Source organism: Propithecus coquereli, unplaced genomic scaffold (assembly GCF_000956105.1).
Source record: "Propithecus coquereli isolate 6110/MARCELLA unplaced genomic scaffold, Pcoq_1.0 Scaffold210, whole genome shotgun sequence".
NCBI classification, from domain to species: Eukaryota; Metazoa; Chordata; class Mammalia; order Primates; family Indriidae; genus Propithecus; species Propithecus coquereli.
In genome coordinates this window covers 5,806,174-5,832,534 of record NW_012146079.1, presented here as the reverse complement: position 1 = coordinate 5,832,534, position 26,361 = coordinate 5,806,174, and the positions used below count along the sequence as shown (strand labels likewise).

Here is a 26,361-nt window from a genome sequence, read left to right as displayed (position 1 = left end):
CGGGCGCTCCGCCAGCGGCGTGAACTGTGCGGGGCGCCGCGGCGGAGCAGGTGAGCGCGCGGGCCAGGCCCTGTCGCCCGCGGCGCGGAAGGCCGGCTGGAGCTGCGGCCTGCGGGCCCGGCCCTGCCCTCCGCGCGCCCCCGGTCGCGGGCCCGTCCCCGGCTCTGGGGCTACGGCCCTGCGTGCGCCGCGTTCCCGGCCCGGGGAGGCGGCGGTGGGGTCGGCCGGAACTGCGGCGTGGGAGGGGCGCCAGAGCAGCCCCCAGGCCTCCCGCCTGGCCGAGACCCCCTCCCCGCGCCCTCCCGCCGCCGCTGGAGCCCCCACCAGAGAGGGGGCGCGGTGCGAGCTGTTATAGGGCCGGTGCATTTAAAGGAACAGTGCACGTGGGGCTAGGGGGCGTGTGGCGGGGGCATTTTGTTCTTTCTTCCCGCTGGGGACCTCAGTTGCGCCCAGTCCTTCCGGCCTGCCGCACCGGGCCCTGGGCATGCTTTGCGCGGGAGAAGGGGAGAGCCGGGGTCTCCTCGCGCGCTCGTGAGGGGCAGGGCCGCAGGGCCCGGCCTGGAGCCGGCTTGCCTGACTGGCGGGGTTTGTTGTTTTATCAGGCACTTCACAGCTGTGGGAAACGCCCAGAGTCAAGCTTTTGAAGCTGAAGGAAACTGAAACTGAAGCTAGCGTGGACCCCGAATTTTATTGACGAAGAAACTGAGCCCACAGAGCTAAAGTGACTTTGCCCAAGGTCGCCCAGGTAGGATATAGCAGAGCCAGGCTGAGACCCCGGTGTCCTGGCCTCTTGTCCTGCCGTCCATCCCTTGGACCAGCCCTCAGCCTATTGCTAGTTAGATAAGCCGTCCCTGTCTGTAAGTATTCCCTTACTACTTCAGTTCGTGAAAGGTATGGACTGTGGTGACGTGTGACTGGTGAAGCAGCTCGGTCCCCTCGCACTGGTGGAGGGCCCGGGAGCATCCCCTACAGACACTGCAGACCAATCTGACTCAAAATTGATAGGCTGGGTTGTGGGCAAAGAAATTTCCAGTATGGAGGCCCCTTGCATCTACGTAGTCCCTTATGTGGACACCTGAGCTCCAAGAGCTTCAGCCAAGACCTTTGGTAGTAATTAAAGGCTTTGGGTAAGCTGCTTCCGCTCTGCTGAATGTGGCTGTGTGAGAGTGTGACTGCCCAGCTGGTGAAGGGCCTGGGGTCCCGGCCCCAGCTCAGAGCTGTGCCCTCAGCTGCCAGACGTGGCAGGCAGACCGTCCCGGATCGGCCTCGGGTTCCAGGGCAGAGGCTGGAATGAGGGCTTGGGGGAGTGTTGCTTCGGAGTGGAATGGATGTCGATTCAGATTTTGGGGGAAAACTGCATCCTCTGGTGTTGAAGTGCCTGTGCACCAAGTCCTGAGTGCAAGACTTGTTTGTGTGTGGGGAGTGAGTGACCTGTTCTTATTTGAAAATGGAAGGAAGAAAGAGGATGAGGATGAGGAAGGGCCTGGCTAGAGTCTGCTGCTTGGTGTGCCTGGAGGCATGGTGCATATAGTCCTGCGTGTCTCCCCTCCCCTCTCCGGCTGCTCATAGCCCCAGTGCCCACGGTTTGCCAAATGAGAGACTCTCACCTACCTTGGCCTTTCTCTGTTATTGAGGTTAGTAATGACATAACGTACTTTGTTTATGGGTTACTCATATACAATAAAAAGCTATTTTGTGCAGTAGTTATCACAGTTATCTTAAGAATTTCAATAACACTAAAGTAGTTTTTATTTTACTTATTTGTTTTTTTCAAGACAGGGTCTCACTCCATTGCCCAGGCTAGAGTGCAGTGGTGTCATAGCTCATTGCAACCTCAAACTCCCGGGCTCAAGCAATCCTCCTGCCTCAGCCTCCCAAGTAGCTGGGACTACAGATGTGAGCCACCACACCCAGCTAATTTTTCTATTTTTGTAGAAATGAGGTCTCGCCATATTGCTCAGCCTGGTCTTGAACTCCTGGCCTCAAGCCATCCTCCCCCTTGACCTCCCAAAGTGCTAGGATTTGAAGTAGTCATTATACTCAGTTTCCCCGGGGAAACTGAAGTTCAGGGGCTTGAGCAGCTGGTCCAGTTATGTGGTTCTGTGCGTTTGAGCACCAGGATTTGAACATAGTGGACTACGTCATCTTTATGTTTTGAGTTTTTGCACAGGAGGCTTCCCGCATTTGCCCCCCAGCCCTTGTTTCTGCACTGATGCCCAGAAAGTTTCTGTAGAGTCTCGTGAGCAACTTCCTGACAAACAAAAAAGATTTTTTTTTTTCCCAAAGAAACCGAAGCAGTGTGTGTAGGTCACATGCATGTTCCTAATGAAACATTTGGCTTTGGCTGTTTTTCAGCTGTTGCTTTGACTTTGGGACACTGTTTAGTTGGAAACCAACAAGATAGCAAATGTTTCTGCAAGTATTCCCACCTGTTCCTGGGCTGCTACAGCTGGGGGCGAGGCTGGCAGGCTGAAAGGCAGGCTCATCCAGGAGGAACGTTGTGGCTGGATCTGACATGGGCTCCAAGCCTGGAGGTGGTCTGACCACCATGTTAATGTCTGGGGAAAAGAATGATTTCAGATCGGTCCTCAGGAAAGACCAAATGTCAACAGGGGAGATCATTGTTTTATAGCATTTTCATTGTCTGGGAAGATGGGTTGCTTGTTCATCTTTACTAAAATTCTAGAGCAAGGGCAGAAAAATTTAAAGGGTGCCCACCTTTCTGCTATACCTTAACCAGAAACCTCCTGGCTTTTTTTTTTTAATTATTACATGTTCATTCTAGAAAATAAAGGAAATATTTTATTAAGTCATCCCTTAGGCTTCAGCACAGAGAGAACCACACTTTTTTTTTTTTTTTTTTTGAGACAGAGTCTCAACTGTGTTGCCCGGGCTAGAGTGCCGTGGCGTCATCCTAGCTCACAGCAACCTCAAACTTCTGGGCTCAAGCGATCCTCCTACCTTAGCCTCCCGAGTAGCTGGGACTACAGGCATGCGCCACCATGCCCGGCTAATTTTTTTTCTATATATTTTTAGTTGTCCAATTAATTTCTTTCTAATTTTAGTAGAGACGGGGGTCTCGCTCTTGCTCAGGCTGGTTTCGAACTCCTGAGCTCAAACAATCCGCCTGCCTCGGCCTCCCAGAGTGCTAGGATTACAGGCGTGAGCCACCGCGCCCGGCCTAGAGAGAACCACTCTTAACATGAATTTCCTTCCAGGGCTCCTCTCTATGCACATATACGTATGTATCTGTGAAAACAGTAGAGGCAGGAAACTAGATGAATGAAGTTGTTGCATCCTGTTTTTTCTGTTGATGTTATGCCTTCAGAATTTTCCCTTCACTGAGTACTGGAAAACCGGATTTGATGGGTGTGTAGAGAGAGCATTCGAATGTGCCGTTATTCATCTTAGCATTCCCACAGCGAGACACTTTCCCACCCTCCCTTTTGGCCCAGAAAAGCAGGGCCCTGTCTCCTTCCCCAGCCCACGTGTGGGCACCTCCCCCGTGGAGCCACACACACCAGAGAAGTAGCAGAGGGAGAGCAGAGTGGACCCTGGGATGGGAGTTGTGGGTAGGGGGACAGGATCGAGAATTTATTGGGTTTTTAAGGCGGCAGATGATCTGGTGAGTAAGTGATTAAGGGGCACTTCTAGACGCACACCTGCCTGTGGCAAAAGTACATGCTTTGTAAATATGAGTGTGTTCCCAGAAAGCCCACGTGGTGTGCGGTGGGGCTGCCTGTCTGTGTGACCTTCACAAGTGCTGAGTGGGCAGGGAAGGGCTCCCTGATGGGCAGTTTGGAGACTTGAGTTTTAACTGTGGCTTTTGGTCATGGGACTTTAATTGATTCCATTTGCCTTTCTGGACTTAAGTTACTTATAAAAGAAGAGCTGACGAGATGGCCTTTAAGATTCTCTCCAGCTTTGACATAGTCCTATGGAAGTGCCCTTTCATTTGCCAAAACATTCACATGGCAAGAGTGCCCTGGGCTGGGCCTAGATGGAAACAGGATCTCTCCCTGGGGCCCAGCCTTTGAGGCCAGGGTGTGTCTGGTGCTTCAGCAGATTAGTAACTTTTCCAGAGGGGCATCAACAGGCTTCCATATCCCCTCTCACGGTGTCCCCTCCTCTCTATTGTCTTCTTTATAACTACCATTTATTGAGCACCTGCCATGTGGTGGACACTTTACGTATTATCTCTAGCTTTTACGATAATCTTGCAAGATATGCCTGTTCTACTTTTTACAGAAGAGAAAATGGGCTCTGTCAGATTAAATTGTCTGAGGCCATGCGGCCAGGGAGTATGTGGCTCAACTCTGGCTTGCAGCTTCTCATTTAAAAAAACAAAACAAAACACATTTCTGGGCCTTCCTAAGGGTGGCTTGCTAGGGGCTCCCTGTGCCACTTCCCCCCAAACTGCCCTTTCCCAGGCTGTTTCAGGAAATGAGAGAACTCTGCCTGGGCCCTGGATACTTCTGCTTAGGAAAGGCCTAATGGAGGTAAATCTAGAGCTTGGGTCAAGGTTCTGGAGACCCCATCAGAGGGGTCCTGGGGCCTGTGGTCCGGGAGCCTGGGATGGTGTTTCCGGGCTTCCTTTTGGGACTCAGGCCCCAGCTCTGGCTGAGGCCTCCTCCCTGTGTCGGGCAGAACCGTGCAGTCAGTGGCGGGCATCACGACGTGGGCTGAGCTGGATGGACAGATGCATGGTCAACTGGGGCCAAGTACGTGGTCAGTGCCCAGGGCTGGGGGAGAGAGGTGGGCACGGAAGCTGTGGGAATTTCTCAGGGTGTCATCTGACCTTAGCAACCCTTCCTTATTTCAAGGGTAGACTCTGGGACTTCCCAGGAGTCACGCAAGTGCTGTGAGGTAGCCACATGACCACTGAAAATGACGTGTTTAAAACCAGTGCTGCCCTCTTTGCAGGCAAGGGAGCATTGTTCACTTAGCCTGCCAGGAGACAGAAACCAAGCATCTGAGATCCAGACCTTTCCCTGCAGCCCCGAGTGTTTGTGGTAAGCGCCGTTACTCCCAGTCTGCTTTCGGTCCATCCTTTTCTGTGACGCACTAGCGTTTGCTATGGCATTTTACAATCTGTTTCCCACCTAGTTCTGTTGGCCTTAAATGTTAAGGCCAAAACCTTCACTTTTCTCTGAAATGAAAAGGAGGTGGAGGAAATTGGGTCACCGGGTTTACAGAATGATTGCGGGAACTGCTGACACAAGCACTGCTGGGGAGATTCTCTAGGTCAGGCTCCTTGGTTCGGCTAATTCAGCCTTTAGACCCCATTCAGCTGATGAGTGGGTGTGTGCAGTGGCTGCTTTGGAAGTTGGATGTTTGCACCCTGAGCCAGGCAGCTGTGAGCCATGGTGCTTCCTTCTGGGAGGGGTTTCCAGAACATAGTCTGCACCCTGGACAGCCCTCTGCCACTGTGCATTTTCCTGCCACTTCCTCAGAGAATGGGGGGAGCAGGGATGGGAGATGGGGAGAGCCGGTTGCTGTCGTTTGTCACTGATGGGATTTGACGTGGACAGTAGGAGCATTGCCCAGCCCCACCCCCACCCGCCCATGAGTCAGCCTCCCGAGGGAGTTCTTTGCGTCACGGCACTCTGGCGTGGACAGACCTCTAGCCAGGTTGTTGATCTGCACACGTTCGCCTGGGGATTTTTCCCTCCAAGGATTTCAGAGCCCGTCAGGCGTCAGTACCAACTTAGGTGTCTTGCAAAGCAGGCTCTTCGGAATCAAAAAGGGAAGCAAAGTACATCCCAGTGGCTCCGTTTTCCTTCGGGAGCCGGGTAACTCGGAGGGGCTGAGGAACAAGTGCAAAAATGGCTTCATGAAGTCCCTGCTGTACCCCCAGGCCAATGAGGGGATTCCAGAGGGGCAGGAGGAGGAGAAAACCTGTCTAAATGTTGATGCTCATTATTTCCCTTTAAAAATTAACAGCCTGAAAACTACAGATGCAGTCCATGTTTATCAGGGAAACTTGAGACATGCAGAAAAATATAAAGAAAATTAAAATCACCCGCAGTCCCACCATCCAAAGATAATCAACTTTAATGTTTTGTGATATTTCTTGCAAGTCCTGTGTGTACATACATTTTATAGGAAAATTCAGATGATGAAGTAGGTAAAGGTTTATGTTCTGTTCAATTTAACATTAGGTATTTTCCATGTTACTAAATATTCCTTAAAATAAGATTTTTAGGAGTCCTATAATAGTCCCCATCAGATGAATATATCATAGTATAGGGGCCAGGAGCAGTGGCTCACGCCTATAATCCTAGCACTCAGGAGGCTGAGGCAGGAGGATCCCTTGAGGTCAGGAGTTCAAGACCAGCCTGAGCAAGAGCACGAGACCCCATTTCTATTAAAAATAGAAAAAATTAGCCAGGTGTGATGGTGCATGCCTGTAGTCCCAGCTATTTAGGAGGCTGAGGCAGGAGGATCCCTTGAGCCCAGGAATTTGAGGTTGCTGTGAGCTAGGCTGACACCATGGTACTGTAGCCCGGGCAACAGAGAGAAACTCTGTATGTATGTATGTATAAATAAATAAATAAATAAATTTCAATCGTGTTCACTTTTTTTTAACAGTTATGTATAATTACAACACATTTTTATGTAAACATTATTTTCTTAGGATAAATTCTGAGAAGTAGCATTTCAGGATCAAAAGGTGTGACTATTTTTAAAGCTTTTTATTTTTACTGCTTCCAATAAGGTCAGTCCAGTTCGTCCCAGTTTTTCCACACCCTGCTCCACAGTGGGTGTCGTTTGGGGACTTTTTCTGCCTGAGAGCTCTGTTCTCCCCTTGGAGCTTAGCTCCCCTGAGAATCCTCCACTGCTCTTCCTCCCCCTTGCTCGCTGAGCAGAGAGGGGGCATTCTGTGGCAGGGGCTGTTCATTCTCTCATCCCCCCATTCGGCAATCAAGTAGTGCTGACCAGCTGGGCAGGTAGGGAAGGACACTTGCCTTACTGAGCAAGGGGTCTGGTCCTGTGACCGTAAAGCGGGGCAGCCCCAGGGACAGTCTGACAGGAGCCAGAGAACCAACCAGGGACCATCTGGAAATTCAGATCCCCCAGGTGAGGATGGAGCTCAGGGATCTGCATGTTTGATGAGCAGCCTCGTGTTAAAGAACACAGAAACAGACGACCTGGGTCCAAGGGTGACCTTGAGCCAACCACTTTTTAAACCTCGGTTTCCTTATCCGTAAAATGGAGAAGAACAGTAGCTCCCAGCTCCTGGGGTTATGGTGTTTAGTGCCTGGACAGGCTCTGCAGGTGGTGTTCTGCCACCACCCCCTCAGTGGCCTGGACCACCTTTGAACAACAGTGATCCGGGGATTCAGTCCGTCCCAGTTTCTAAGTCGTGCCTCCCACCCGTCAGCCCCACCAGGCTAGCAGGGTTGTGATCAGATGGCGCCCTTGCTGTGACCACTGAGACCAGCTCGTCCCTGCCTGCTCCCTTGTCCCTGCTTTCTTGGAATCCTGGCCACACTGTCGTGGGCACAGCTTCAGAGGAGGCTTTGGAGGAATTTTAAAAGTAGAGTAAGGGAAGGCGGTTGCTCAGGGAGCAATTGTCTTGTGGCGAAAAGGCCACATGTATGAATTACGTTCCGTGGGTTAAAAAGCATATTTTGTGGTTTTCTGATGTTTCTCCCTGAAGAGCCGTCAGGTCCTGATGAGACCAAGCCTGGGCACGGGGTAGGAGGTCAGTGAGTGTGGATGATGGTGACAGCAGTCGCCAGGTGTCTCTCTCTGTCTAGCACAGTGTCACGTGGAAGGGGTCCTTCTTTAAGCTCACCTTCCTTCACAGACCTCAGGGAAACTCCATGAGACAAAAGTGCTTTCCAGGAATGTCTTGTTAGCAGTTGGCAACTAAGTGGAGAAATAGGAATTGGAAGGACTCCTACTTGATCCTGGGTTCCCTGCTTCTCTGTCCTCCCCTTCGTGTTGCTCCCTTTCTCCTTTAAAGAAGCATTTTTGCCCCATTTATGCATTTTCCTCGTGCATTGCTATTTGGGAGCCCGGGAGAGGAGGCATCCTCCGAACACCGCAGCTGTTGTAGGTCTGAAGGGTGAACTTGTCCTCTTTCCTCAGGCTGCAGCCTGTGACGTTTTCAGTCCAAGGGCTCTGAGATCTGCTTCTCCAGTCACTGCAGAGGTAAGTCACAGGTGCTCCAGAAGTGTGGGAAGAACAGAAAGAGGAAGACAGTAACATCATTATTAATTCACACCCAAAACAAACATGCTAGAAAACAGAGTATTCAAAGAGCCACCCAAAGCTTCACATCCCATCTGGGGCACTGCTTCAGATGGGATGCTGTCATTTAGCTTGAGAAAATGCAGCCAGCTGTTTTGTCTCCGGTGCCCGTCTTTGGGTGCGAGTGAGTGCACCCGTGCCAGAGCGGGTAGTAAGGGGAGCTCCTGGTGCACGCAGCTGTTTAGGATTTATCTAGTGAGGCCAAGCCTTGCAGGGGAGGACCTTAAAGTTTCCTTTCCCAGATCTCCACCTGATAGTTCCTCTCCTTTATGTAGATGAAGGAACTAAAGCTCGGAGCTTCCAAGGCCTGGCGGTGCCCTGGGGCTGTGGAGCTGTGTCTCCTCAAACTGGGCTCTAGACTCTGCTGGCTTCCAGGACCGGCCACTGAGGAGCAGCTCTGCTCTAGTCCAGGGGGGTTCCAAGAGGGGAGAGGGCCCACACCCACCAAGAGAGCGCTTCTCAGCTGGCACGCTGCTTCTGTCAAGTTCACCTCTGTTCACATCCTGCTGTTGGGAAACTTTCTCTGGCCCTCCTCTGCTGAGTTAAGCTCTTAGTCCTCGGTCAGGCACCCAGACCCCCCCCGATCGGTCCCCACGTGTCAGCCACATCTGATTGCCTGGTGTTGACAGGATGGGCCATATTGTGTCCCCAGCCCATACATTCACTTTAGTGGTTACCTCTTCCCAGAAGGACCCACCTCTTCAATCTCTGCCTGTCAACGTATTCCTGGGCTTTGAGGCGCATTCCGTGTCCCTCTTACTCCTGTAGCCCAGAAACATCTAATCCCGACAGCCAATAGACTCTCTCCCTGCTGAGCTCCAGGGGTGCACTGTCCTCCTCCTCCTGCCTCCTACCTTACTTCACTTCCTGCTGTTGCTGCTCCTGTACTTAGCTGTCCTAAACAGAAGGTTCTTGATTGTTTGAAATCCCTGTGAGATGTTGGGGGAGCCTTTTGTAGTAGGCCCGAGTCAGGAGGGGAATAGGCAGGCCCTGCTGTAACTAGGGGATGCGGTTAAAGTCCCCATGGAAGTCGTGCGGGCCACCTTCAGTACGGATGGCAGCCACAGCCCTGCTAGGGGGAAGGAACCCACCTGCTTGGCTTAGAAATCACATGAATTCCAGGAGTGACTGAGGTGGAGACGAACTTTTAGCAGAGAGCAGTCCTGGTCATCCGAGCCTGGGCTGTGACACTCAGCCCTCGGGTTCCTGGGAAGTTACTGATGACTCAGCTGCTGTCCCTGTCCAGGATGTCCAGAGTGACAGTCAAATCCGCCAGGGGTCGTCTGAAGTTCTTCCCAGCCCCAAAACCTTCCATGTGTGTGGATTTGGGCTGTGCTGGGTTCCATGTGGTGCTGCTGTGTAGAAACCCCACTTGGGACTGGCCTGGAGGGGCAGGCTTCCCTCCTTTTTAGTCCCTTCAGTGTTGGTCTTCCTCTGGGTCCCACCCTCAGTGGCACTTCCCCACCCCACACGCCTGCTTGTACCACAGATGGTCTCACCTGCTCCTGTGGCTTTGGCTGCCACTTCTAAACTCATCAGACCTGGGTTTCACACACCTCCTTGAGAGCTCCCCCCTTCTCTTTTTAGAGATGGGGTCTTGCTGTGTTGCCCAGGTTGTTCTCGAACTCCTGGCCTCACACGACCCTCTCACCTTAGCCTCCCAAAGTGCTGGCATTGCAGGTGTGAGCCACCGTGCCCAGCTAAGTTTACCCCTTCTTAACCCATAGACACTCAATGGGTTCCTGGGTCAAATTCACGTTATTTCCCCTGAAACTTTTTGCTCCCGTCCTCCCCTTCTTAGTACTCGCCTGGCCGTTGTCCTAGACCCTGTTCTTATTCTGTCCCTCATATCAGGTCCTGTCATTTACCTCCCAACTGTCCTGGGCTCTGTCCCCTCAGTCATACCCACCCTGCTGTCACCTGAGGCCCTCCCCACCTCCCACAGTAGTCTGGGGCAGGGGCACATCACCTGCCCTTTGTGGTCATCGAGCAGAGTGACATTTGTAAACACAGATCTGATCTTGTCTGTCATGATCGTCTCCGGGATGACGGACGCCTTCTTAACGTGGTGCGCGAGACCCCTCTGACCTCCACAGCCCCACCCAGCCCCACCTGGACAGCGTGAGGCCCTCACTGGGGCATCCTCCGTGCCCCTCTGCCCTCCTCACCCATCTGGAAAAACCTGTCTCCATCAAATGTTATCTTCTCGAGAAAACAGTCCTGATCTCTGAGATTTTGGTGCCTTCTTTATGCTTCCGTTCCTCCTGTTGAACACCTAGATTATATCATTTGTCACATTGGATGGTTTTTTTTTTTTTTTTAAGGACAAGGGTGATTCTTACTCATTTTGTATCCCCAGAGCCCAGCATGATCTTTGGTGCACAACAGGTGTGCAACAGATGTTTATTGATCGAATGAATGAGCACACTGACATTTTGGAGTGGCCCTGTCTTTTCCGGTTGGCTGTTTCACCCCCTGTGGCATGAGTCTTCCTCAGGCCAGTCCCACACAAGGCCTCGGTGGTGACTCTCGGGGACTCTTGCCTTACAGCAGCTGTTTTGACGTGCATGTGTTGGAAGTTTGCTGTGGGGCAGGGCCTGTGTCCAGGTCTTCACGCCACCTCCAGTCGCCCCTCAGCCCTCTGCTGCTGTTGTCTCACAGGAAAGCAGAACAAGTCCCCTGTGCTCCTTTCTCTAGGTGCCTCCCGAGGCAGGGCCATGCTCACGTTCATGGCCTCTGATAGCGAGGAAGAAGTATGTGACGAGCGGACGTCCCTGATGTCAGCCGAGAGCCCCTCGCCACGCTCCTGCCAGGAGGGCAGGCAGGGCCTGGAGGACGGAGAGAACACGGCCCAGTGGGTAGGTCCCACCACCGGGGGGTGGGGGAGGCTTGAAACAGGCCCTGGGTTCCTGTACCTGACAGGTGAAGACCAGACATTACTTGATGCGGGAGGGAAGGGGAAGTAAAGGTGAGAATTGGCCAAAGGGGCGGACGATCCGCCACGGTGGGTCTGACACCTGCAAGGGCTTCGTGGTAGACTCTGCACTTCCTAGTGGAAGATGGATTTGGCAGTGGGCCGAATGACGCACTCCACCCGCCTTCTTGGATTTACCTTTCTAGTGCAGGTCATGGGAGAGTAAGTTTGGCTGCCCCATGCTCGGACAGGTAGCACAGAAGCTTAGATGGTAGGAGGAGAGGCAGCTGGAGGGGAAACATGTTTTGGCAGATGGCCAGACATGGTAGCCGTGAGATGGGTGCCTAATCCATGTTAGACTTTTGAGCTGGGGATGGGCGGGCTGCACTGCAATCTGCCCTCTGTAGCCCCAGGGCCGGGGACGGTTGCATTACGAAGAGTGGGATATCCTTGGGAGAGTCACTCGGTGTGCCCTCTCCCTTCCTGCAGGGCAAAACATCTGAAGTTGCCTGAATCTCACTCTCTGCTGTGCCCATTATAGAATTTAAAGACCTTCATGTGCACTGTTTTCCCACAGCCAGCCTAATCCCTTTGCTGAAATTCGAGCTCCTTTCTCCATGAGAACAGAGCCGTGGCCCCCGGAGCTCCGAGTGAAATCTCACCAGCTCAAGGCCACTGCTCGGCCTTTTCTTGACAGTTTCTTATTTTATCTCCGGGAGGTTTTGTGCATTTTAGTTGTTTCAGTTCCTGTTGATGAACAGTTTTCCTTTCATTTCTCAGCTGAATGCCTAGATTGGGGCTCTCTCTGCAAAGAAGTGATACTGAGGTGACTGTCATTTTTGGTTTTTGTTTCATTTGGCTTTTCCTTTGGCTGCTAACGTTGTGAACAAGGCAGCTAACGACCCTGAATTGCCACAGTTCTGAAACAGACATTTTTGTTTGTGCTAGCGTCTGGCAGACATCCTGCCCTCCCTTGCACTCTCTCCCCTTCCCGGAGCCCACGTCTTCCAGATGCTTGACAGCCGTCAGCCTCTCTGATTCAGGGCTGTAAATCGACATGCTTGATGTTGTGGGGCAAAAGGTTCAAAGTAATTTCTTCCTCTCCAAATTCCCGGAGTCTTATTCACCCTCCAAGAGAGTCCCCATGTATGCTGACTATTCTAGTTAGTGGTTTTTAATCTGTTCCCCCATCACCTGGCCTGTCTCCTCCCAGATCAGTATGGCCACGTGAACAGAGTTGAGTGCCATGCCAATTCCCTGCACTTAGGAAGGGGAAAGGTCTTTTGATGTGTTTCGAATTCATTAGCCATTAAGCGGTGGGCCTGCAGACTCTTCCCGGCTGTGCAGCCTCCTTCCTTCGTCCGTGGTGTTTGGCCCAACCCTCAATCTTCTCTACTGTTGTCCTCATACACTTTTCCACTGTCCTAAAAATTCCAACACTCCCACATCTAAACTATAGTACATAGGTGGCTTCTTACGTCTGGAACACAACATTCAAACTTCTGATTTCCAATTCCAAAAATCCACGCACTACATCAGTAGGCCACCATGGGGGGCATTCTGTGAGCCACACGATGCGATTTCCCACAGAGAATCCAGGATAGTGAGGAGGACGGCGAGGAGGACCCCGACCGCTATGTCTGCAGTGGGGTCCCCGGGCGGCCACCAGGCTTGGAGGAAGAGCTGACCCTCAAATACGGAGCAAAGCACGTGATCATGCTGTTCGTGCCCGTCACTCTGTGCATGATTGTGGTGGTGGCCACCATCAAGTCTGTGCGCTTCTACACGGAGAAGAATGGACAGCTGTGAGTTGGGGACCTGGGTGGCACAGGGCAGGGTGGGGCTGGGTTGAGGGTGGCCGCTGTGTTGGCACCTGCAGCTCCACACCAGTGGCAGTAGGGAGGAGGGCTGAAGAGCTGCCAGGTTCACGGCCTGGGCCACTGCCTCCTGTGTGACCTGCCTGGGCACGTTCCTAACCTCTGTCTCAGTCTCCTGGTCTGTGTAATGGGTTCAGGAGTGGGGTTACTGGGAGAAGTAAGTGAGTTAATACAAGTAAAGGGCTTAGAACAGTGCGTGCTGCAGGTGAGCGCTCAGGCACGCTGGGTCTGACTACAGAAGCAAGCTGAGCTCGATGTTGCAAGTGCCAGGTCCTGGGCACAGCTGTGCCATCAGTCACTGCATGACCACAAGCAAGTCACTTCCTCTCTGGATCTCGGCTCCCTTGAATGTAAAACAAGGTGGTTGGTTGGACCAGATGATTTCTTAGCTCACTCCCAGCCTGGGGAGGAAGGTTTATAAACCTTTGTTTTGTTTTAGTAAAATACATGCAGAAGCAGCACAGAAAAATGAGAAGCTCTCCCACTCCCTCCCCCTGCTGTGGTTGTCACTGCTCAGCACCTTCTCCAAACTTTTCTTTTTTAAGGGAGGGACTTTTTGTTTTGGTTTGTGTGTATTTGTTTGTTTTTGGTTCTTGAAAGGAGTAGAGCAAGAAGCCCCCACCCTCGGGAAGCTTAGTGTCTGCAGGGGACTCAGAGCAGCGCAGGTGAAAGCCTCGCGAGGCCTTGGCCAGCGCTTTGCTCCTGCAGTCCAGGCTGGGAAGAGGGAGGTATCAGTCAATCTGTCAGTCAGTCGCTCTGTCTCTGCCTCCTGAGTTTCTGGGCTGCGCGCGCAGCTGCCGCCCCGCCGGGTACGGGTGGGGGAGGCGACAGGTGGAGGGGCCTGGGCTGGGTGGGGCTGATGGAGAAGTGTGGGTGTGGGGAATGAGAAGTGGGTGGGCAGAGAGAAGCACCTAGAGGGTTAGTCTGAGCGGGGGTGGGGAGGTCATCCTGCCCACGTCCCCACTGCTGCATGAGGCCAGTCTCGAGGCTGAGAGCCACAGGCGTGTGGTTAGTGGCAGGAAATGGGCTGGAAGACAAGGACCAGTCACGGGGACAGTGGCCACGCTCTGCCAGGGCAGTGTGTGGCTGTGCGGGGGCAGCGTGGGTGTTCCCAGGCGCCTCCCCACACAGTCGAGGGTTGCTGGGCGGGGAGCGTTCAGGAGCAGGAGCAGGCAGGGACCCAGAGTGCCAGCCCTGTGCCTCCTCCCTCAGCATCTACACGCCATTCACTGAGGACACGCCCTCGGTGGGCCAGCGCCTCCTCAACTCCGTGCTGAACACCCTCATCATGATCAGCGTCATCGTGGTCATGACCATCTTCCTGGTGGTGCTGTACAAGTACCGCTGCTACAAGGTGAGGCCTGGCCACGCCCTCCGCCCACCACCTCCCATCTGCCCCACAGCGCTGCTGGCAGGGCCCATTCCACAGCCACCTTTTTTAAAAACCTGGAGTTCCTTTTTTTCTGCAAAATAAACTCTGATTTTTGGTACTCCTTCTCACCCTAGCCTGTCCCCACAGATGACCTAATACTATTGTCTGTTACATGTGCACAGAATCCCACTCAACTGAGTTCCTCCCTGCAATGCGCCATGCGTCACTTCTCCTATTCAGAAGTTAATTTTATTTTGCTTCTCTTTCTGAAGCTCTATTTTAGGCTCTCCTCACCCCGATACTTCCTCTCCGGATTTATTTTTATTTTTCCATTTCCCTGCTGGACAGGGAGGTACAGAGGCTATGTTCAGGCCTTCCAGCCCCGGGAGACAGCGGGGTTGGGCCCACCTGCAGCTAGTAAGTGGCCCCGGGGCGTGGTGGAAGAGCCCATCGCACCTGCCCTAATCACGGCACCGTCTTGTCTCCAAAGATGCCATAAACTTTTAGATGTTGATTTCAGGCTTTTCTCCTAAGGAAGGCTTTGAACAGCTAAAGAATGACAGAAAGCTAAGCTAGACATCACCTAATTTCAAACTGTTCACACATAGGCACAGCACAGTGCTTTTTGTTTGGGTAGCTCCATTCATGAAGCAGGAAGATGAAGGTGTGGGGTGCCCAGGCGAGAGGGATGGGGCAGAGATGGTGCAGTGAGGGAGCCACACCTGTGGTCCCGGCATCCCAGGAGGCCGAGGCTGGAGGATCAGTTGAGCCCAGGAGTGAGTCCCAACCTGAGCAACATTGAGAGACCCTGTCTCTAAAAAATAATAATGATTTATTATTATTATTATTATTATTTTTCAAGATAGGGTCTCTGTCACCCTGGCATCATCATAGTACAGTGCATCCTCCAACTTCTGGGCTCAAGCAATCCTCCCACCTCAGCCTCCTGAGTAGCTGGGACTATAGGCGTATACCCTCACACCCGGCTAATTTTTTCTATTTTTGGTAGAGACGGGGTCTTGCTCTTGCTCAGGCTTATCTCGAACTCCTGACCTCAAGCGATCCTCCTGCCTCAGCCTCCCAGAGTGCTGGAATTATAAGTGTGAGCCACCGCTCCTGGCCTCTAAAAAATAATAATGATAAAATAAGTAACATTTACCTGTGTAAATGAGGCAGGGTTTTAACATAGCAGTGGGGAGGTTGGTGGATGGTGGGAAGCAGGGTAGAGGGCAGCTGGTTTGGAGCAGAGGAAATAGCATTCGTAGAAGCAATCTAGGGTAGCACAGCAAATGTGGAAAGCTGGCAGTAGGTGTCAGGTGGCCAGTTCCAGAGAGTGTTCAGAGGGCCTCAGCCATCCAGGAAGGTTTACCTGGGGGTTCCAAGGCACTCAGGCAAAAGATGACAGTGGCCTGGGCAGCCAGGTGGGGATAAGAGGATCAGCATGTGCCCTTTTTGCTGTGCACACAGCCGAGGCGGGTGCTTCACTCCAGGTAGACCAGGTCCCCGCTGAGGTCCCAGTGGGCTGGGCTAGTGACTGATGGGTTGGTCCTCAAGGGTGAAGCTGCCCCAAGTAGACCAGGTGTCTGCTGAGGTCCCAGTGGTCCTGGGGGGTGAGGCTGGTAGGAGGTGATGTCACTGTACTGCTAGTGGCCAGCTAAGGGCCCCACTCTTGTCCTTCACTCTCCCAGGGTTGCCAGGAGGGGAGGAACAAGTCTTTCTGAGAACTGTTTGTGGACCCCTGGGTGGGCAGGGCCTTCCTGGGTTGTCTCTGTTGAAAAACAGCCCCCTCAAGAGGCCTTCCCTGACCGGTCCATCTAAAATAGCACGCCAGGGAGTCTCCTGTCTCTGTATCCTGCCAACGCTGTTTTCTCTGTAGCTGTTATCACCACCTGCTAATGTATATTTGTTTATGTGTTATCAGCACTTGCTAATGTTTATTTGTTTACATGTCCTCTACCTCCCCGCATGCTGGAGAGCAATGCCACAGGCAGAGGCTTCTCTAGCTTTCTTTACCGAGCCCAGAACAGTGCCTGGCGAATAGGAGTCGCCTAGCATGTCCATTCTAAGTGAAGGAGCAGAGTAGAGAGGTGGGGAGAGCATGAGGCTGTGTCAGCAGACCCGTGGGAGTCTTGTCTCCGTCACACACTGCAGGGGCCTGGAGAGAACTTGAATTTCTGTGCCGTCCTCACGTGTATGATGGCCACTTGCTACCGCCAAACCGCGGTCAGGGAGTAGCCAGACGAAGAAAGACTTTGGGGCTTGGGTAGCAGTCCCAGGAACCTGGGGACCTTGTGATCTGGGGAGCTCGGGACACCTTGTGACCCTCCTGTCTGTTCTGTTGTCCAGTTCATCCATGGCTGGCTGATCATGTCCTCCCTGATGTTGCTGTTCCTCTTCACCTATATCTACCTCGGGTGAGTGGCAGCTGTGAGCAGCAGGGGTGCCCTGGGGACCCTCTCCCCGCAGCACGGGTGGATACGAAGGACCTGGGCAGGGAGAGGTGACTGTTGAGCCACAGCCCTCCCTCGCATTGGCTGTTCCAAGGGCCCCAGCCACCGAGCCCCTCTTTTATGGGCCTTGACACAGTGAGTCGGGCTCCATGGTGGGCCACGTGTCTCTTCCAGTTCCTGACGTAAAACAAGCCCTCACGGAGGAGGTTCTCTGAATCCTATAGGGGGACAGAAACCCCTCAAAATTTACAGTCCCATTTCTGGGCTAGGCCCAGGTACTTCCTAGTTTACAGAAATGATTATCTGTTCTGTTGCCCCTTGATTTGGGATATCAGCCTGACCCAGGGGCCCACAGAGATTGGAGGGACAAGGAAAAAACACTTTTCCAAGGACCTTTTCCACATGAGAAAGGTCTTCCAGGTTGTACCAGCACACATTTACGTAAACTACGCAAAGCATGAGTCTTCGGTTTACTTTCCGTCTTGTTCTAGAAAATATTTCGAATGGTTAGCCGTAGGGCCAGTGGACGTGGGGAAGGGAACATTGGTAAATAAGGCCGGGCTGGGACTGAATGGCGTTGAACTGTGTCAGGGTGTCGCGTCTCCACTGAGTCTCCCGCCCACGGGCACACCTTGGTCCTGCAGGGAAGTGCTCAAGACCTACAACGTGGCCATGGACTACCCCACGCTCGTGCTGGCCGTCTGGAACTTTGGCGCGGTGGGCATGGTGTGCGTCCACTGGAAGGGGCCTCTCGTGCTGCAGCAGGCCTACCTCATCGCCATCAGCGCGCTCATGGCCCTGGTCTTCATCAAGTACCTCCCGGAGTGGTCCGCCTGGGTCATCCTGGGCGCCATCTCTGTGTACGGTAGGCGGGCGGCAAGCCTGGCAGTGGGCGGTGGTGACGTCCAGGGACATGTCGTCCCCACTGCTGCACAAGGAGGATAGGAGCTGCAGAGCTCACCCCGCTTCCTGGGGTGGCCTGGGTGGTCTCCCTTCTGAGAGGTTCACTGTTGTAAAACACAGGAGGCCTCGTAGACTCTTGGTATTCTAGAAATAAAACCCAGCCATCACTGACCTCTTTATTTTCCATTATTATTGGCATGCTGATTGAGCACGTGCACTGTTAAGCAATTTACACACTGAGTTGTATTTCCTTAGGACAATTCTAAGTCCTTTGGGCAAAATACCTGTATATGACCCCGAATGTTAGCTGCTATTTAATTAATATTAGCAAGATTACCATTGCCAGTGTTACTGTTTCCATTTTAAGGATAAGAAATTCGAGAAGTGGGACTCTCAAGCCCATCCTCTGGGTGTCAGGCACACAGCTCTCCCCTGCTTGCAGTCACCATTTCAGGCCCTGCTCTGGGCTCCAGCCAGTGTAGACTCTGGAGGGTCTGGGATGCCAGCCCAGTGTCAAGGCACGTTCTGAGAGTCCCGCCCTGGGGCTCCTGGTGCTACAGGACTGGCTCCTCCTTCAGGGGCTGCTTGGGAATAAATGTCTTTCTTTAACATGACAAGGATGTCTCTGTTTCCCAGATCTTGTCGCTGTACTGTGTCCCAAAGGGCCACTGAGAATGCTGGTGGAAACTGCCCAGGAGAGAAACGAGCCCATATTCCCTGCCCTGATATACTCATGTGAGTGGGCTGCCATGCCTCTGCCTGACCATGGGGTCAGCATGTGGTCTGTAGTGGGGACAAGGGACTGCTTCCTGGCCGTGGCGTTCAGTGTATAGGGATTTGGATTTATGTATGCACTCAACACAGTGTGCATCAGGTCCCCACTTTGGGGCAGACACTGCTAGGCATCGGGCGTCCAGCAGGAAGCAAGACCACGTGGTCCCAGGCCGCATGGAGCTCGCAGCACTGCGCTCCCGTCTGCCGTTGGCAGGGCTTACTTGGGTAGAGAGCCCGGATTGGGCCTGTGTTGTCTGCGGGGTGGCCTGGGAGACAGTTCATGAAGCGGCTGTAGAATGCTAGATCATCTCTGTGCAGATGAGGGGTCAGCTGGTGGAGCAGACACACCAGCAGCGTGGCCCCTGTGAGAAAGCACGTTCCAGGCACGTTCCTAGGATGAGCAGAGACCGTGCTGGGACAGTTGTGAGTGCCCAAGACTCGGGGTTCACCTGTGAACAAATGAGGTCCTGGCTCTGATGGAGCTTCCGTTTGGGAGGAGAGGTAGACAGTAATGAAATAGACGGATACATGTTCAGGTGCTAGTGAGTGCTCTGCAGAAAAAGCAGAGTTCAGGGACCGAGGACTTCAGGGTCGTGGGGGATGTACTTTATGTAAGGCAATCAGGGAAGCCCTCTGTCATGAGGTGATATTTGACTGGAGACCAGCCTGACTTAGGTGAGAGACAACACCGCATGAAAACATGGGGCCAGCATTCCAGGAAGAAAGAACAGCAGTGAGCGCAGAGACCCTGAGAGGGATGGGCCTGGTGTGCTCAGGGAGTGCCCGGAGGCCAGTGTGTCTTGGGAGGGAGGGGAAGGGGAGGGATCCAGGTCAGGCCATGGCCAAGGACTTTGGCTTCTGAGTGAGATGTGAACCTCCTAGAAGACTGTGGGCCAGCCCGACTTTACATTTTAACAGGGTCACACAGGTTGCTGAATGGAGAACAAATGTACAGGGACAAGAGCGGGAGCAGGATCCAGGGTTGGAGGCTGAACAACAACCCAGCGGAGAGAGGCTGGGAGTTTGGCCCTGGGGCAGCAATAGATGCTGTGAGATGCTGCAGTTGGACTCTGGAGACATTCTGGAAGCAGAATTGGCGAGATTTGTTGATGGCTAGGGTGTGAGTCATGAGACAGAGTCAAGGAGGATGTTGGTGCTCTAGGCCTGAGTGACAAAAAGAATGGAGTTGCCGTCTCCTGAGAGGGAGAGACGTGGCGGGGCAGGTCGGAGGGGCCGTTGTCAATGGCGTGTTGGGGGCCTATCGAGCGTGAGACCCTCGCTGGATGTTCAGATGGAGAGTAGGAGATACGCAGTCGTGAGTCCAGGCCAGAGATGAAACACAATTCAGTTAGTACCGCGTGACCCAGCACGTGGGTATACACCCAGGAGAACTGAGAGCAGGGCTCGGACACACACTTGCACACGGTGTTCATCACAGCGTGATTCACAGTAGCCACCCGAGCGTCCCAGAATGGGAGGATAAAGTGTGGGTGCACATGCAGTGGAATATTACTCAGCCATAAAAGGAAAGGACATTCTGACACATGCAGTAACGTGGGTGAACCTTGAGGACATCATGCTGAGTGAATTAAACCAGTCACAAAAGATAGACACTGTATGATTCCACCCTGTATGAGAGCCTGGGGCCATCAGATTCACAGGGACAAACGGTGGAGTGGTGGTTACCAGTGGCTGGGGCAGTCGTTCAGTGGTTATAGAGTTGCAGTTTTGCAAGATGGAAAAGTTCAGGACATCTGTTTCACAACAATGTGAATATATTAATACTTAGCACTAAACTGTATGCTTAAAATTATTAAGATGATACATTTTAGGTTTTTTACAATTTAAAATTTTTCACAATTTAAAAAACAACACAATTAGTTCATCAAACCGTTCACTGATGTTATTAACCTTGTTGTAGTTATTTGTGAGCGGGGCAGAAAAAGACTCGCCAAGGCACTGTCTTCCCAGACCTGGCCAGTGAATCTGGACCCCTCCCCCAGCAGCCTCCTGACCATGGGCAGTGAACAGATAACCCACAGGATGGCAGGATGGAGGGTCCCATGCAGGCTTTCCGGGGACACAAGCTAGCCACCTCCCCCCAGGCCCTGCAGGCAGCCACTGTCAGCACCACTGGCGTTGTAACCCTTTTCTCCCCCCACAGCTGCCATGGTGTGGACAGTGGGCATGGCCAAGCTGGATCCCTCCTCTCAGGGAGCCCTGCAGCTCCCCTGTGACCCCGAGATGGGTGAGTACTGGGGGGCCTGACAGCCTCTTTTCACTGGGAGCAGCTTCTCGCCTGCATCCAGCCCTGCCCAGCCTTGCCTAGCCTAGCCTCTCTGGGGGGCACGAGTTCAGAAGGGGAAGGGTGACGTGTCATCCATAAACCATCTTGGAGAGTGTTCGAGGGTGGGAATGTTGATCCCCTCCCTGCCAGCCTCTAATGCTTCCTTGCCGCTGGGCGTGGCTGGGTGTGAGGGTGGGGGAGCCCCGAGGTCAGGCAGTGGCGCTCAGGCGGACCCTTCCTGGATCTTTCTTCCCCAGAGACCAGGCAGCCCTCTGACCAGCTTTTGTCTCTCTCCCTTGCCCTCTGCTCGTGGCAATGATGGTCATCTTCTCTTCCTGGACACCCAGAAGAAGACTCCTATGACAGTTTGGGGGAGCCCTCATACCCTGAAGTCTTCGAGGCCCCCCTGCCTGGCTACCCAGGGGAGGAACTGGAGGAAGAGGAGGAAAGTAAGGTGCCTGTGTTCACGTGGTCTGCTTCGCCCAGGGGTGGGGCGGAGGGTGGAGGCTCCCTGGAGCCTGGGCGGAGGAGGTGTGAGGGGAGAGGCCCCTTTTCACATTAGAGGCATCTTTGTAAAGTCAAGGAGAAGCCTGCAGAGCTGGAGTCTTGTTGCCGGGCCCTCGGGGCTTCTACACCCAGGCTAAACCAGGTGGTTAGGCGACATGTATTGAGTGCGGACCGTGCGCCTGCCTGCGCGGTGGGGTGAGGCTGGGCCTGGAGGCTCCCAGTGTGATGGGCATGGGCACTGATCACACACACTGTAAAAGCCGGTGAGGACTTTGAAGGGGGGCACCAGGAGAGCATGGGATGGGGCTTCCAGGGGGTGGAGAAGGTTACCTGTGGATGTAACTTCTGAGCTCTGGAGGTTGAGTCAGTGTCACTAGAAGAGGGGGACTTTCCAGACGGGCAGATGATCGAAGCTGAGGCCTAAGTAGACCAGAGGTGTGGGAGGGTCTTGAAGACAGACCTGGAGACATTCTGAGATATTATTCCCCAAGTAATTAAAAGTGCTATTCTGTTAGGACACAATCACAGACCACTCACTGCATGCCAGCTGGCACCTGGAACAGGCAGGTGCTGCGGTATACGACACCTCAAGAAGGGCCTTGTGGGAGCAGGAGATGGTACAAAGGATTCCAGGGATGCAAGACGGCTGCGTTTGGGAAAGATCAACCCGAGGCAGGACTGGAAGGACGAGTAGGTCGCGGCCCTGCAGACAGTGCCGACGGGCGCCCTGCTGCTCGCCTCTGGTGCTGGCTACCGCAGTTGGTGCAGACCCCACGGGGTAGGAGGCCTGGTCCACGGGACTGGCTCCCCTCAGACACCAGCTGCAAGTTCTCAGGGTCCATGGGCCACCCACTCTTCTGACCAACTGGCTACAAATCTGGGGCTCCCGCAACACCCTCAGGCTCAATCATTTAATGCTACCAAGGATCACAGCACTCAGGAAATCACTATGCTTCCAATTACAGTTTTATTATAAGGAGTGCAACTCAGGGCCAGCCAGAGGAAACAGGGTAAGGTCTGGAAGGGTCCCTACCATGTCTTTCCTGGTGGAACAGGGCACATCCCCCTCCTGACACATGGCTATGTTCACCTAGCTTCAGTGTCCAGTGTTTCATTGGGGTTCCGTTCCATAGGTATGACGGATCAGTGTTTGACACCTGATTGAGCCTCATCCCCCACCCCCAAGGTTTGCTGGCCCAAAGCTTCAACCCTCTGATCACACAGTTGTTCCTTCTGGTGACCAGCCCCCATCCTGAGTCATCTCGTCTTTTAGCAGAAACTCGGGTGTGATCCACAGGGCTCATGAATACCAAAACACTCCTGTTACATAGGAAATTCCAAGGATTTAGTCCCCTGGTAACCAGGGACAAAGATAGGTCAAATTCAGCAGCCTTTGCTTTGCAAAGGCTCAACTTCGACCTGAAGGCTTCAGGGAGCTCCGTGGCTGTTGGATGTGGACTGGGGTCATTGCAGGAGTGGAGGAGGGCCATCGGGTCTTAGGGTGTGTTGTAGTCTTGGAAGAACTCGTATTTTATCTAGGGGTGGTGGGGAACCATTAGTGGTTTATAAGCAGGAAAATCACAGGAGGAGAGCTGCATTCCCCACGTAGTCTGCCGGGGCACCAGGAGGGGAAGGAAGCAAGGTAGCAGCAGTGGACGGGGAGAGGAGGTGGGGACGCAGCCTGCGTGGGCTGGCTGGCAGGACTGCGCCAGTGGCCAGTGTTGGGGGTCCCCATGGAAGGTGGTGCTGCTCAAGAGGCTCGGGAGGGGCTGTGGGACGCCCAGGTGGATGCCCGGTAGACCCGAGTTGGGGAGGAGCTCAGCATGTACACGTTGTCAAAACTGTGGGCCCCAAGAAGCTTAGGTAGCCAGGGAGGGTCTGGGACACTTACAGAGGAAGGGAGGGGTGCCAGTGGAGGACCCTGGGGAGTAGCCAGAGGCGAACAGGGGCCCAGACAGGCAGGTAGCAGGAGGGCTGCCAGCGTCCCCTGGTGGCCATGTGGTGGCTTTGCCAGAGAGCATTGGTTAGGGGACAGGGGACCTGGTGCCTCTAGATTTCCAGAGTGACCAGGAGGTGATCTCTGGGTTCATTTGAGAGTCCTAATTTAAAAAGAAAAGCGATCAGGGAGGGGAGAGAGCCAGCCAGAGCAGGACAGCAGGAGCAGCGTGGCAGCGAGAGGGCCCCGGACGGGAGGAGGACTGAGGGCTGGGCCCGGCACAGGACAGGATGCTGCCTGCCAGGAGCAGGAGGGACACGGACTTGGGGCCTGAAAGGGACAGGGAGGGTGGGCCTCCTTGGTCTGCATTCTTTACATACCATATTTATTGTCAACAGTGAACAGAGTTACCCTATGAACAAGTGTCAGGGGCCATTGTACTGAAGAAAACAAACCTGAAAGCATTTTACAAGCTCTGATTTACTTACCAGGGATAGGTATGCGACTTAGCAATCGTGGTTACCTACTTGTAAGGGGAAAGGGTCTCAGGACCTCTTTCTTCATGTTCATATGTGTTCTTCAAAGTAGAGTAATTAAATTTCCTAGAAAATGTCCGTCATCCACACCTGGCACTCAGTGGTTCAGCAGCCCCTCAGCCCCAGGCAACACACTTGTGTTTGGCCTTTTCTTTGCTCAGCTGAGTGCCCAGCACCATTTGACCTGTGTGTCAGCGCAGCCAGCTTCTCTCTGCCGGGTTGTGAGGCACCCAGTCCGCAGGCCCCCCCTTTCCCGCTGGCAGCGGCTGTTTGGAGGCAGCCCGTCCTGCAGTCCTGCTGGGCTGGGACGGGCGGGGTCACTGCCTGTCTGACCCTGCGTGCCCTCAGGCTGGCACAGCGGCTGGACCTCCTAGGCTGGTGGTGTCCTCCTTTTCCTGGTCTCTGCAGCGTCCTCAGCGACAGTCTGCTTTTTCCGCCCACACAGGGGGTGTGAAGCTCGGCCTCGGGGACTTCATCTTCTACAGTGTGCTAGTGGGCAAGGCGGCGGCGACTGGCAGCGGGGACTGGAACACCACGCTGGCCTGCTTCGTGGCCATCCTCATTGTGAGTGGCTGGGGTGCTCCCGGGCTGCCCCCATGGGGGGCCCCTCGGGGTCTACATGGGGGCCCAGGTTCTCTGAGGAGTCTGCATTTTTCTCTGAGGGGTTTGAGCAGCAAGGGGGGCCGAGGGCTGACCCAGGCTCGCAGGAGGTGCGATCGCCACCCAGACGGGCCGCAGCCTGTGAGGACAGCGCAGGGGAGGGCGGCCGAGGGCCCTGGCTCTGACATCACCAAGGACGCCTCTGTGCGTAGGGCTGGCTGCCAGCCTTGTGGGCTAGTCTCAGGATACTTGGGAGGTGCGGTGGTTACCTCAGATTTAGAGAAGGGGAAGTATCTTCATGGCCTTGCCCGTGGCACAGAGCTGGTGAGGGCCAAGCTGTGACTGGCAGAGCTGCGATTAGAACCTGGTCTCTCACCCTGGAGCTGTGTGCTTCCCCTCCTCCCTGCTACCCGGATACCACAGGGTCCTGAACCCAGGGGTCGCCGGGGGATTGGGGAGCAGACCCATCACTGTGAACCCCAGCAGTGGAATTTAGAGGCCCCTGTACTCACTTCATACAGCCAGATGCACATAATGGGGGAGACATCCTATAATGATTTCACCTCTGAGTTTTTTCTGTTGGAGGACGTGGAGTCTCTGAGAGGTACATACTCCACGTCCTGTACCTTGAGGAAAATCCTGGCATCACCTGGCAGGGCACATGATTAAGGTCGATGCTCCAGTGTTTTGAGGACTGTGTTTCTGCCCACACGTGTTGTCAGGGATGGGAGAGTAGACCCAGGCTCCTCCACCACCAGACTGTCTGACCTGAGCCCTGCTGTCCCCACGGATAGGGCGGGCACTGCTTCCTCGTCCCTACCCTGGACCACTGCCTGCATCAGCCAGGTCAGGACAGGATGGGCAAGGCCCTGAAGCTATTTCCTCTTCCCTTTGCTTCCTTTGGTGTCAGCCACTGAGAACCACACTAGCATTTCAGTTGAGACCATCTAGTTCTCATATAAGGGCACATTCCCTGAGGGCACCCTGCCCTCCTGTGTGCCCACGGAGCCAGCTGGGGAGGCAGTGGGGTCTCGCAGAGCATTGCCCAGAATTGAGGAGGCTGCTTCTGGCTCAACCATTAACAGGTGGGGTGTGGTGAGGGTGAGAACACCTGCCCTCGGCACCTCTCAGAGCTGTCTCGGGACCAGGGGAAATAAGAGGGTGTCCAGTGCTGTTGTCCAACTGGTCCCCGAACAAGCTCCTGAGCCCAGGGACTAGACCATCACTAACTTCCCCCCCCTGCCATACCAGGGGGTCACCACCCTCAGCCTTCCCCCATCCTGTCCTGCAGGGCTTGTGTCTGACCCTCCTGCTGCTTGCCGTGTTCAAGAAGGCGCTGCCCGCCCTCCCCATCTCCATCACGTTCGGGCTCATCTTCTACTTCTCCACGGACAACCTGGTGCGCCCCTTCATGGACACCTTGGCCTCCCATCAGCTCTACATCTGAGGGACCCGGGTGTCGTGGGCTGGAAGCTGCAGGGAATTTTAACTGGACGCAGTTGTATAGTTTTACACTCTAGTGCCATATATTTTTAAGACTTTTCTTTCCTTAAAAAAAAAAGAAAGAAGGAAATATCATTCACTTTGTGGAGAGGAAGCAGAATGAGCTTTTTGGTGCTAGCTGTTTTGTCACGAGACTCTGGCCTGCCCCTTTGTGGGCACCGCCTCGCCGCGCTAACCGGACACAAGGGTTTGTGCAGACGAACCGCGAAGGTCAGGTGCCGTGGGCAGGGGCAGGGAGAAGGGCGCCCGCTCTTGCGAGGTCTGGAACAAGCCCCAGGGCCGAGACGAGCGTGAGCGAAGAGGTGTGTACGTCGGGAGCCAGGAGTGTGTGCTCGGGAACGCGCTCTGCACCTGGTGGCTCTGGCTGGAGAAGAGCCAGTTCCCTCTAAGGAAGGTCCCCAATCCTTTGTCAGTGATGTCATTGTTACCTTATTACCTTTAGA

General features: G+C 54.0%; 1 protein-coding gene across 2 annotated transcripts; it reads left to right on the top strand.

Annotated features, from left to right (window-relative positions):
- On the top strand, positions 1-26,361 carry PSEN2 (presenilin 2). 2 transcript variants are annotated; one of them, XM_012644407.1, is made up of 13 exons: positions 1-50; positions 603-745; positions 8,098-8,160; positions 10,957-11,117; positions 12,764-12,978; positions 14,263-14,404; positions 16,769-16,836; positions 17,517-17,737; positions 18,412-18,510; positions 20,714-20,797; positions 21,184-21,285; positions 24,261-24,379; positions 25,707-26,361. In XM_012644407.1, exons 4-13 carry the CDS (start codon positions 10,977-10,979, stop codon positions 25,860-25,862), a joined length of 1,347 nt encoding a protein of 448 aa, XP_012499861.1. In that variant the 5' UTR covers positions 1-50; positions 603-745; positions 8,098-8,160; positions 10,957-10,976; the 3' UTR covers positions 25,863-26,361. The 2 variants fall into 2 exon arrangements, with proteins under 2 accessions (XP_012499861.1, XP_012499862.1); XM_012644408.1 differs by lacking the exons at positions 1-50; positions 603-745 and adding an exon at positions 4,976-5,012.